This window comes from Eublepharis macularius, chromosome 2 (genome assembly GCF_028583425.1).
Source record: "Eublepharis macularius isolate TG4126 chromosome 2, MPM_Emac_v1.0, whole genome shotgun sequence".
Taxonomy (NCBI): domain Eukaryota; kingdom Metazoa; phylum Chordata; class Lepidosauria; order Squamata; family Eublepharidae; genus Eublepharis; species Eublepharis macularius.
This window is the reverse complement of record NC_072791.1, coordinates 29,016,414-29,029,403: the sequence shown is the minus strand read 5'-3', so window position 1 is coordinate 29,029,403 and position 12,990 is coordinate 29,016,414. Positions and strand designations below refer to the sequence as shown.

The 12,990-nt window shown below is 45.5% G+C and overlaps 1 protein-coding gene across 1 annotated transcript in view; it reads left to right on the top strand.

The window, feature by feature from the left end:
- The window catches only part of BDKRB2 (bradykinin receptor B2), a 29,715-nt gene extending 26,948 nt beyond the window's left edge, over nt 1-2,767 (top strand). Inside the window, exon 2 of the mRNA XM_054972174.1 lies at nt 1,104-2,767. Within this exon, the coding sequence (XP_054828149.1) occupies nt 1,123-2,250 (1,128 nt within the window). The 5' untranslated portion in view covers nt 1,104-1,122 and the 3' untranslated portion in view covers nt 2,251-2,767. The remainder of the gene's footprint in view (nt 1-1,103) is intronic.
- Nucleotides 2,768-12,990: the final 10,223 nt, after the last annotated feature.

The window sequence follows — 12,990 nt, the reverse complement described above, 5'->3', positions numbered from 1 at the left end:
TAGTAACCCTGTCTTGTTTTTTTGCATCTGTTCTACCTAGTTTATTTTACAGTCCATATGACCTCCCAACATGTCTCTTGCCTGTTCATAGCACTGCTATCTCGTAAAGATCAGATTACCTATACACAATACATTCAATTGCAGTCTCTACACCAGGCGTATGGGAGGAAGGGCACTGGTGGTACTTAATAGCAGCCCTCAAAACTATTTTCTGGCTTACTTGTAAGGACTCACTGGCTTGGATCCTAAGCCTTGCTTCTGGTTGCATCCCTCTTCATCCATCATCTTCGGGTGCTCAGTACCTCTTCCAGTGCTAGGTACTTTTTGGCTCATTCAGAGATGTTAGTTTTGGATAAGTGGTTGCTTGTAGCATCAGAGGAACATGGTCCCAAGTAGAGGACCATGGCTGTAACAGAAAATGGCACCACAGAAGCAAGTTTTAGCCTCCAAACCCATGTCTTGTGCAAGTTCCAACAATCCTACAACAAAAGCCATATTTTGTCATTGTTATTTTTCATTCGTAAACCATTTCCCAGGTGAGATGCAATGCTTGCATGAAAGGTCTCAGAAATTCACAATAGCTATAGAGGACAATGCTGCCTGTTGGTGGCAGAGCATTTGCTTTGCGTACCAAAGGCCCTAGGTTCAATTCCCAAGAAAGGATCTGGTAATAGGTGATGTGAAAGACCTCTGCCTGAGACCTTGGGGAGCTGCTGCCAGGCAGAGTAGACAACACTGACCATGGCAGACCAGTGGTCTGACTCAGTATCAGGCAGCTTCGTGTGTTCATACCAGACAATGAACAGGCCATATGCAGTACAGAGACCATGTGAGAAAGAAATGGGAATCATCAGTTCTTTTGCATTTTTAATCAGCTGTTCTTACTAATTGCTCCCATAGCACTTTGCAATGCTTTTCTCTGTGGACCTGTATAAGAACACAGCAGAGTAAATTAGGTCCAAAGGAGACAAGATTCTGGGAGGCCCATGAGTGGATCCGTGATCCACCATGGGGACCATCATCCATCTCTTAGTTCTATTGGCATCTTTAACATCTCTGGGTTGTGCTGCATAGTGGTCTAATGTGTCCTTTTCCTTTTCCAGCGCTGAAGCAGCAAGCGTTATGGCTGAAGGGAGTGCAGCCCTTGACAATGTTACAGCCATCTGGAAGTCTGTGATGAATCAGTCTGTTTGGCTCAATGCAACACACAACAATTCCTCCTGCCCCTGGCCAGAGAATTGGCCGTGGCTTTTCACTATCCAGCCATTTATCCTCTGGTTTCTTACAGCCTTGGGAATAGTTGAGAACGTATTTGTCCTCCTTGTCTTCTGCCTCCATAAGAGCCGCTGCACAGTGGCTGAAATTTATTTGGCCAACTTGGCCATGGCTGACCTCCTGTTGCTCTGCGGATTACCTTTTTGGGCCATTAATATAGCCAATGGGTTTAATTGGCCATTTGGGACCTTCCTTTGCAAAGCCGTCAATGCCATCAGTCACATGAACTTGTATTCGAGCATTTATTTCTTGGTGATGGTGAGTATCGATCGCTACCTGGCCTTGGTGAAAACGATGACCCTGGGACGGATGCGCCAGCCGCTGTGTGCCAAATGGAACTGCCTCATCATTTGGATTTCTGCTCTGTTCCTGTGCTCTCCTGCTCTGATATTCAGAACAGTAAAGTATGTGCCTGAGCACAACTTCACAGCCTGCTATCTGGATTACCCGCCTCATGGTCAGTGGCAAGTGATTACCAACACTTTACTGAACACGGTTGGTTTTTTGATGCCTCTCTGTGTAATTACCTACTGTACAGTTCAAATTATCCGAGCCTTGCAAAACAATAGCATTCAAAAGTTCAGCGCTGTTCAGACAGAGAAGAGAGCCACCATTCTGATCCTCGCCGTTCTTCTCCTATTTATTATCTGCTGGCTTCCTTTCCAGATCACCACAGTCTTCGACACACTGTTTAAAGTCAAAGTCCTTTCTGGTTGTACTGCTCGAGAAGTCATTGAAGTGGCTACTCAAATCGCCACATACTGCAGTTTCAGCAACAGTTGTCTTAACCCTATAGTGTATGTCATTGTGGGGAAGCATTTCCAAAAGAAATCCAAGGAGGTCTACCATCGCTTGTTCCTTAGGAGGCCTAGCCAAGCACCATCAGTCCAGATGGTGAGTTCCATGGATACCCTCAGAAGTTCTATCTCAGTGGAATGGCTACGGAAAAAATCCATTTTTTCTATACCACGATAGCACAACTTGTTCATTTCCATAGAAGAGACAAATCCTTAAATGAAGTAATGGGTAACCTATCATTTCACCTCTATTTATATGGTGCTGCCAATCTGAACAGGATGCAATCATTTGCCAATGAAACCTTGGGGTAGCTACTGTAGTAATGTTTGTGCAGGCCACGTGTTCTTGTCAAGTAATAGATGCCACTTTGATTGAATTAATTTTTTACAGTTATGTATAGCTTTAGGGAGGAATATTCTTGGACATTTTTAATATGAGCATTACTAAAATGCAGTCACTCCTAAAGAGAACTCATTCTTGGGGCTTACACTGCTTTTCTTGGTACCTAAACTACACAAGACTGTAGAACACCAGAATATGTCTATGTACATAACCTGCAACACAAAGACCTTCTTCAGATATCAGTGAAGGGAAATGTGTACATAACTTAATTCAGTGGAATATTGCAATGGAACTGGTCCAGATAGCAACCATGCTTCTTATTCCAGATAGCAACCATGCTCTCAACTCTGGCAGGAGAAAAGAGCAAGAGTCCAGTAGCACCTATAAGACTAACAAAATTTGTGGTACGGTATGAGCTTTCATGAGCCACAGCTCACTTCTTCAGATACCTGTGAGCTGTAGCTCATGAAAGCTCATACCCTACCACAAATTTTGTTAGTCTTATAGGTGCTACTGGACTCTTGCTCTTTTCTACTGCTACAGACAAACACCGCTACCCATCTTGATCTATTCAGCACTGGGTAACATTATGTAGAATAATCAAATGATGGGCATGAATGTGTTAATTGCTGTTTGATTCATGTAAGGGCCCTTAAAAACCAAGTAATTTCTAATTGTGGGTCTGTGAACAAGCAAGTAATTTTTTGTTGGTGGGTGCCTTTAGGGGCTAGTGCAGGCATCCCTGATCTTGTTGAGCCTGCGGTAACTTTTGGAATGTTGAGAAAATGGCTGCCATGGGACCAATCACAAAATGGCTGCTATGGGGACTAAGTCCAATAGAAAAACAGCATATTCCACAAAGTGTTAGGTGGTTCCAAACCAAGCAACCTCCTGTGATGGTGGCAACTGTTTTCAAATGGGAACTCCCTGCTGAGCTCTCTTAAAGCACCTCCTATTCAAACGTGGAAGAGGAAAGCTAGACCTAGATCTTTGCTTTAAAGGGATGTTTTGAGGAAGAAGCAAGTGGGACCAGAAAACACACTGGCAGGTGCCATAGCATCCACGGACACCACAAAGCACCACAAAGAGAAACTAGCACCTCAAAAAAATCTAATCCTGCACTGGCTGAGGATGGTCAGCATGCACAACAACACAGTTGGACTACAAGATTCATGGAAGACTTAACTTTTAGAATGTCAGAATGACTGGGCTATAAACCATGCATGGATCAACTGATCTACATGGTAGACTACGTGGAGGAGGGGGTGAGTGTGCTAAACCAGGGCCAAGGGTTCCAGCAGAAGGAGGAGAGATCCAGGCTGTAGGCACATACGGTAAATTTATGATAGTTCAGAAATTAAAAAGATGTTCTTTTCTTTCGTGCTAATTGAGACTGCATAGATGGGAAGGGAAGAGATGTGATCAGGAAGGGAGACTCATATTATATACTGATATAAGCCCGGCTGCCAAGAGAGGGGGACTGTGGGGACAAAATTCCTGGGGCCCAGAGTCAGCTTGAGAGCCCTGAGTTGGGGCTGTCCGACAGCCGACACAACACAGCTTAGCTTCCCTGGATTGCCTCTGTTCACCTCTGCCCTTTTGGCTGCCATTGGTGCACCATGATTACTCACACACAGTGTGAGGAATGGATGCTGGAGGTTGGCTTACTTCTCAGCCTACCGCCATCCTGCGCCTGCGTAGCCTGCTAGCCTCACCCACTGGGCTGAGCACTGGGGAGGCGGCACATGCCTCACTTGTCCTCTGATCTGCACAGCAGCCGCCAGTACCTGGCCACTGTTGTCCTTGTTAGCGGAGAGCAAACAGAGCAGAGAAGTTACGCTGTGCTGATTGAAGAGGCTAAAAGGGTTTATTTAGGAACTACATACTTGAGAATGAAGGAGAGAGATAGAGATAGGGTCCTTGCTATCTGACTACATCTTGTAGAAGAGTGAATAAGGCAGGAGAGAGAAGAAGCAGGATATTGCCCAGTTTAGCCCAATAGGAGACAAGACAAGGAAATGACCCCTAGGAAACAAGAGAGATGCTGCTCTCGCTGTCCTAACTAAGTGATCCTTGCTGCCCCCTGCATAGAAGGCTCTCCTTCCCTTTGCTGCTGCAGTACACCAGACATTGCAGTTTCCAACAGTCCTCCTCCATGAATCTGCTTTGCAAAAATCCCACCATTTGCTGCTCATTCCCTGCCCCATTTCCTGAGCTGTTTGGAGAGGCTTCTCTACCCCTAAAACAGGATTCTCATCCGGTATATGAGCCTCTTGCTGGAGGAAGTGGCGGGAAGCGGGAGGAATTCTCAATGATCTCATCGCCCAGAGAAAAATAGGATAGAAGGGGCAGGGCTGTGAAACCTCACAATGTGATGCTGGAAAGGCAAAAAAAGGTTTCCAGGATGAGCATCAGGACCAAGGAAATACAGATTGGGGTCTCAAAAAGCAGTGGGGGTTCCTGAAAAGGTTGCCAAATGACCAAGAAAGAGGCTTGGTTTGCTCCTCTGCCTTTAATGGAAGCCTGAGCCACAGCAATCAGCAAGCAGAACTTTTAACAGAACTGAGCAAAGGCTTAATACTGAGTCATTCCTGCAGTTCAAGCTGCTGTAAAGGTAGGGTTATGTGAGGGTTGCCTCATCTGGAGGTGAGGATGGGGTTATTCACTGCAATGAACTTGCTCTCATGCCTGCACAATGACTTCACTTCTTGTTACACCAGAAGTGACATCAATGCACCAGGGCCAGCATTTTAAAACATAGCATTTTTAGCTGGTTCTTAAAGAATCAGGACCCGGCACAATGCTGTCACTTTGGGTGTAACCAGAAGTGACATCATCACACGGGGTGTGGGAGCAGGCACACAGCAATTTGCCTGGGCTTCCTGCTAATGAAAGGCATTCTCTGGGCAGCCTGCCTCCTCCCTATGATTGCCAGTGGTCACCTAGCAAACCTATGTAAAAGCTCCAGTAGGAGTGAGTAAGAAAAAAGTTGGCAACCTCTAGGTCTAAGTTTGGATGCTTGGAGGGGTTTGTGGGAGGAGCATTTGGTGCTGGCGAATGTGACTTTAGGCTAGTGCAGGTGTGAGAAGACACCACCATCTGGAACTCAAATCACCTGTCTCTTCCCCATGAAGGATAAGATCGACTTTGTATATATCTCTATTTTTCTTCCCATCAAACATCTTTATGTCTTGTGTGTGTCTCATTATATTCAATGGGGCTCATTCCCAGTAGTAACTTATGTCTCATGTACATTTAATTTATAGTGCCCGGCAGTGTTCTAGCTAGGCTGGGGAGCCTTACTGATTCTGCTTGCTCTCCCCCCACCCCCCGGGAGTAAACACTGTAATTTTTTCTATGGTTCACATTGGTCAGTATAGAGTGTCCAAATGAGCACTCTCTAGACACCAAAGAGAACCCTCCTGGGTTGTTTGAAAGCTCCTGCTTTGGGAGATGGGGGAAAGCCAGGACTCATTCCTGGTTGTAAAGGAGAGATAATTTTGGAGAAGAAGAAAGTGGTTGCCAAGAAGCATACCTGTGGGTGCCAGTTGTGAAAAACAACATACCCAAGGCTTTTTTAAGCTGGAACACTGTGGAACACAGTTCCGGAACCTCTTGAAAATGGTCACATGGCTAGCACGGAGGGCAATCTAAACTCCCCTCTGTCTGGAGATCAGGGGGCGGGGCCACTAGCCATGTGACCATTTTCTCCAAGGGCGATTTAAACTTTTAAAAACTACCCCCTTGTTCCAGCTGACCCAAAGTGATGTCATTGTGCGGTCCTGAGAGCATGTGCGCACTTTGTGCACACGCATGTGGTACCAGGGGCACCCCTCTGCTGGCAACCCACTGATTTCCACCACCTCTTTTCCCAGAAAAAAACCCCTGAATATACCCAATAGCTCTGATCATAGAATCATAGAGTTGGAAGGGGCCATACAGACCATCTAGTCCAGCCCCTGCGCAGTGCAGGATCAGCCTAAAGCATCTCTGACAAATATTCATCTCAGCCTCTTCTTGAAAACTGCCAGTGAGGGGGAGCTCACCACCTCCCTAGGCAGCTGATTCCACTTTTGAACTACTCTGACCGTGAAAAAGTTTTTCATAATATCCAGCCGGTACCTTTGTGCATGCCCATTGCTTCGGGTCCTACCCTCTGCTGCCAAATGGAACAGCTCCTTGCCCTCCTCCAAATGACAGCCTTTCAAATACTTAAAGAGAGCAATCATGTCCCCCCTCAACATCTTCTCCCTTCTTTTCCTAAACAAGACAGTGAGACAGAGAGAATGAGAGCCTGCAAGTGAGAGGAAGTAAGAAAGAATAGGGCTCACAAGATCACCACCACAAATACCTTATTGCAATGTGCACTGTGTAAATAACTAAGTAAAATACGTTCTTTAATAATCTTGTCCTTTTCCCTTTAACATTCCTTACCTAATGAACAATTATTATTCTATTCATGGTAACAGAAAGTGAAAGATATTTGGGATTGATCAGGGTTACAGGAGGTGGGGGGGGGCAGATGGAACATTTGTCCATGGGCCCGTGGTGGGTAAGGGCCCTGCAAAATAACACTGGGGCCCAGGATCATGTGTTATTCTACAAGAACATTTTCTTTAAGACGGAGCCTCAGACTCTCCTACCACCATGGATGAGAGTAACTGAAGGCATCATCTTGATATGTACCTTATTTGATCTCAGTTGCCAAGAACAATCCTGTAGCACCATCTCAAGTGTAGCAGAAATGCACTCACACCCTTTATTCTACTCTATACAGAACCAAACAAGTCAGAATTTCCATTAAATTCCTTAGGGATTTAGAAGAGTCTCAGGGCCAAGCTACAAGTGATGAATGACACTTGAACGGCAAGTGGATTGAGTGGAGGGCAATTGAACAGGGAGAAATACACTTGCCGTTCAAGTGTCACTCGTCACTTGTAGCTTGGCCCACAGCCACCTAAACTAGTTACTTCAGAGTACCTTTTAAAATTCGTTTTTTAAAGTCTAATCCAATTGCCAGAGAGGTCCTTCTTCACACATTATGGAGCACACAGGATGGGTCCAGGGTTTCCACCCTGTATCCTGCATAATGGTCTCTTGTGGCATGCAGGTTCTTCTCAGTTCCTGTGCATGTGGAACCTGATTTGGATTGTGGGTGTGCTGTGCATGAAAGCATTTGAGCCTTTCCCCCCAATAGCATTTTCCCAACCTGCAATAGTCCTAGGGTTGTGCTACCCTTCCAGGGTCATTTTAGATCCTAAAAATGGGGTCTGTGAGGGGATGGGAGGCTGATGGCCCTTCTCCATGCTGCTGCATTCACAATGCAAACTGGGCACTGGAGGCATGAGAACTTTGGAGAACCTGCAAGTATTTGTGTCTGTTGTCCTTGGGACACAGGGCGGAGACCCCTGCCCCAGCCTGTATACTCCACAGCTCACCTCCTAGCAAGAGCTGCTGCCGTTCATTTCAATAGAATGAGCAGAGTCATGGACTCATTCCATGGCACGCACATCTGCTTCTTCTTCTGGAGTCAAGTAGATGTCCTGCGTTCACACTCAAGTACTGAAACACTCTATAAACAATGCAGTGTGTGTAAAACTTTCAATTTAGGTAATTATTATTCAAAAGAAACAGCATTTAACCTCCCCTACTCTTATCTCTCTAATACTTTTTCATCTCTCCCTTTCTTCAGAGAACTCAGGGAAGTGTATACAATTGTCCCTTTCTCTAATTTATCCTAGCATCAACCCTGCAACGTGAATTAGGCTAACTAGGCCAAATCACCCAGTGAGCTTCATGGCTGAGTCGGGATTTGAACCCGTGTCTCCCAAACCTAGCTCAGCACTGAACATTATAGCACACAGGCTGTAAAATGGACAGCACATCACCAGTAGCTGTTTGGACACCCCAGGTCTAAGTCTAGAAGTAAAGACTTAAATTAGTTCCGAGAGTTTGGTTCATCAGAGAAGACATATGTACAAATAGATCTAATATATAAAAAACACACCATTATATTGTCTTGTAAACTATGTTTTCTACAAAATAAAAATTTATCTTTTCAATCAGAACACCAATGTGGTTTTTCTGTCTACAGTGGGTCGGAGAGGACAGACCATTAGTTCAGCAGAAGGGTAGACGGTTGCCGTGACAAAGGCCCAGGACCCATTCCCGATTTGGTTAATTAAATAATCTAATCCATATGATGCTGCCTTATACTGAAACAGGCCCTTGTTCCAGCAAGGTCAGTATTGTCTGTTCTGACCAGCAGTGACTCTCCAGAATCTCAGGTGGGATCTTTCACATCACCTGATCCTGTTAACTGTGGATGCCAGGAATTGAACCTGAGACCTTCTGCATGCAATGCAGATGTTCTACCACTGATCCACAGCCTGAATTGTACTGTGGGGTGAGAACTGATTTTAGAATTCATGCATGAATTCCAGGTGAGGGGAGCTGGACCGCCCCCTTCTTCCTGGAGGGTAGAAGATGATAATCTTCAATCCACCGTTAGTGATGCAAGTTGTTTAGTAAAACATTTTTCCGCATTTCCTGTCCCCTATTCACCTGAAAACTTGAGGCACAGCTGCAGTTTTAACACAAACACTATGAACAGAACATTCTCAGCCATGAATGCTTTTTTTCCAGGGGAGGCCGTAAGTATTTCAAATTTAGACAAGTTGTTTTTACGTACATGTCTTCCAACCTGAAAAACGACTCGGTGGAGGAATTTAGCTATGTTAGCAAGAGAAAAGCATGGAAAGTCTTGTGGCAGAGGCCTCTGGGTGAGCTAAGCCTTACCTTATATGAGTCATTCTGTGGGATAAAATGTTGGAGATAATCACAGATCCACCCTGAAGCCAAGAAACCTGCCGGAATTCTGCATCCATTTTTAAGCTCTTCAGTGCAAGAATCATTCTGTGAACTGGAAATTTGGTTTAACTGTGGTCAAAGCCATTGATTTTTGGTTTTGTAGTAAACATGTGGTGTAGCTCAAGCTTTGGATTTTGGGAAGCGTTCTAGTATTTCACTGAGATAAGAAACTGCATATCTTTGGTCCTTTGAAAAAGCATCAAATGTGTAATGTTCTCTAGATGCACAAAATCTCTCTCTTAAAAGCAGAATTTTGACATTTCTAGCTTCACCCTAGGCATATTGACCACACAATCCCTTCATAAAGATATACTGGTGGGGTCTGAACTGGTGGAGTGAGAAAGAGATCTTGGGGTTGTAGTAGAAGAAGAGGAAGGAAGGCAACACTACCACCTTCACCTGTGATGAGATGCATGCCAAAGAAAAGAGGAGGGCAGGTGGGCTCAATCCTTCCAGGAGTTGCCAATCTACCACTGCCACCACCAAGAGAAAGAGAGCAACAGTGCCACTTTTCTGCATAACAGGCAGTCCACCCAAAGTACTGGAATGTTGGCAGCTGCCCAGTAATGCCCACCCCAACTAGGAATTTCTATTCAGACTTGACTATGTCTACGTGCATGATGTCCTACTACCAAGAATATTTGGTGGAAGACAGTTGGCCTCATGTTCAAAGTCAGCAGGCTTCTATTATCCTCAGCAGGAACTGTTTATCTTAAACAGGGGCACCATTCACTCTCTGAGTTCAAGTAAAGGGGAATGCACAGAAGCCTTGTCAGCACACACAGTCACACCACTTTCCTTCTCTATTTTCTTGATTTCCTGTCGGCTTGGGCTCCCTTCCATATGTTCTCATGCTTGGATTTCTTGCTTGGAGTGAAAGCAAGCCAGTGATTTGGAACTCAGGAGAGTTTGGGTGCCTAACGTTCTGCTGAGTCAGCTTTTGCAAGAAGTTATCTCAATTGGAATGACTATTGAGATTCAAAAGAAAGGATAAGGCGGTAGTGCAGTTTAGACAGAGGAGGAAGGGAAGGGTTACTGGATGGTTGAGTGGGGGGGGTAGTTCTAGAGAACTGTCCTGTAGTGTGGTATTGTGTTTAGAGTGTTGGCTAGGATTTGGGGGACATGGGCTCAAATCTCCCTCTACCATAAACTTGCAACTAGAGATGGGCACTGAAATACTAACCAAAATTAAGCACGAACCAGGCTGGTTCATGGTTCGCAAACCACGGTTTGTCAGATCCCATTTCTGATGAACCGTCATGAACTTTAAGCTGGTTCGTTTTAGTTCGTTTTTTGGTTTGTCACTGCAGACAGCCTGGTGCCAATCAATCAATTTCCTAGGCAACAGGGTACAGACTTCCTGCAGACCTTCTTCTGACCCAGAAGTGATTTTCTGACCTGGATGTGACGTTTTCACGAACCAAACAAACCAGTTCGCGAACAAGGGGCAGGTTCATGAAAGTTCATGGTTTGTGGTTCATGAAATTTGACAAACCACGAACCATATGGTTCGGGTTTTTTCTGGTTCGTGCCCATCTCTACTTGCAACATGACCTTGGGCTAGTCACTCTCTCATCCTAACATATCCCACAGGGTTGTTGTGAGTATAGATGAAGAAAGGGGAATCATGTGAGCTGCTTTGAGCTCCTTGGAAGAAAGGTGAGATGAGATAGTACCAGACAGGCAATATTCAGTAAGGAAAGAAAACTCATTATGACAGCCATAGTAGGTTATGAGATGCCGGTTGTTAAGGTAAAATGTCTTTGTCTGTTTTTCTCCTGTATTTTCAAAGTGGGTGTGTCACAGACATGCTGGGCAACAAAACAGGAGAAGGTATAGGGGCTGCAGTGAGTTCCAATATAGAGAAAGGACCTCCAAATAGATGGGGAAATTCTGCCTTTTAGAAACAGCCTTTGACAAACACAGCACACCCAAGAGCATTAGATGCATGCACCAGTCATTATGCCAGTGAACATGGGCAGCAAGCAAAGGCAGGGTTGCCAACTCTGGGTCAGGAAATTCCTGGAGATTTGGGGATGGAGCCTGGGATTGGTGGGACTTGGGGGAGAGAGGGACCTTACTGTTTAAGCTGTTCAGAGTCCACCTTCCAAAACCACCATTTTATCCAGAGGAACTGGTCTCTGTAGTCTGGAGATCAGCTGTAATTCTGGGAGATCTCCACACCCTCCACAAGGGTTGCAATCCTAAGTGAGGGAGGGCTTTCAGCCAGCTGGGGTCTGTAGATAGGCTGACAGGAAGACTAGGCAGCAAAGGTAACATGAAAATGCATATTCTCCAAGGCCAGTTCTCTGAGGCCTTTCTGGGCCCTCTCCCTCTCAGCCTAACACAAGCGTCCAAGATGGGGAGAAAGGTATCTCTCTCACACACACAGCCCTTGAAGACAGCCTAGGGTTGCCATATCTGGATTGGGAAAGCCCTAAATATTTGGGGGGTGGAGCCTGGGGAGGATGGGGTTTGAGGAGAGGAGGGATCTCAATGAGGTATTATACCATAGTATAATACTCCATAGCAGCCATTTTCTCCAGGGGAACTGATCTCTGTTGTCTGGAGATCAGTTGTGATTCTAGGAAATCTAGGCAACTTTAAGCTAGGCACTGTCACAGTTTCTCTGCCACAACTGAAAAGTGTCCCAAGGGGGTGCTGTGAGTTTCCCTGGAAGTAGGCAAATAGAGAATTGTGGACATGATGGGTATTGTCTGCTTTGAGCAGCGGGCAGCTGTTATTGCTGTTGGAGCTGCATCCCTGTAGCCACGTTCAGAAAGTCTTGTTATAGCCCTTCTACTTGAGCCACATATTTCCCGTTTTTGGCAATGGGGCTGCCTGGGTGCAGCATCTTTCCCTCAAGTAGGGTTGCCAGACCAAGCCAGCAGGAGAGTTAGGGGGTGGGGACAGGAAAGCATATGATGTTGCTGGTGTTACTAAGTCACTTCTGGGTACAGCTGGAAATAACAGTGGATAACTCTAGAAATCACCAGAAACTTAATGGTAAAATGTTTCCTAGAGCTATCTGTTGTCATTTCTGGGTTGTGTATGAGGCTGATGTTTTGTTTTTTCTCCCATTGCCTCGTGAAGTGGTGGTGAGCAATAGAGTTTGACAGAAGATTGCCTACCAGAAGCAGGCACATGGCAACTCTACCCAGGAGCTTGTTTCACAGAGTCAGGAAGCATGGGAAGATGGAGATGATAAAATCTCTTCTTTACCCAGCTTCTGTCTGCCCTCAGCCCCTAATCTAGGGCAGTTGGGGTGTAGGAGAGAGACTTGGAACTCCCACTCTATAAAAATCCGCCATCTCTATTAACTTGTCGCCATCCACCTCTTTGTTACCCCATGTCTCTATGGCACCTGCCATAGCACTGGTGTGGTGTAGTGGTTAGAGTGCTGGACTAGGATCTGGGAGGCCTGGTTTCAAAAATGTGTAGGATGACCTTGTCCAGCCACTTTCTCTGTGCCTAACCTACCTCACAGGGTCAATGTGAGAATAAAATGGGGAGAAGTAGAATGTCGCCTTGGACTCCTTGGAGGAAGGGGGGGTAGAGAGGTGTCAACTGAGGTGCCATTCCTGGGAGAACTCCTGCCAGTATGTACCCTGAGAGGTAGTAACTTTGCTATGTCTCAGTCTTTCTGAATTTTGAGTCACGGCAATGCTAATAGACTCCTAGCAGGCAGACCATTCTAAAACAAGA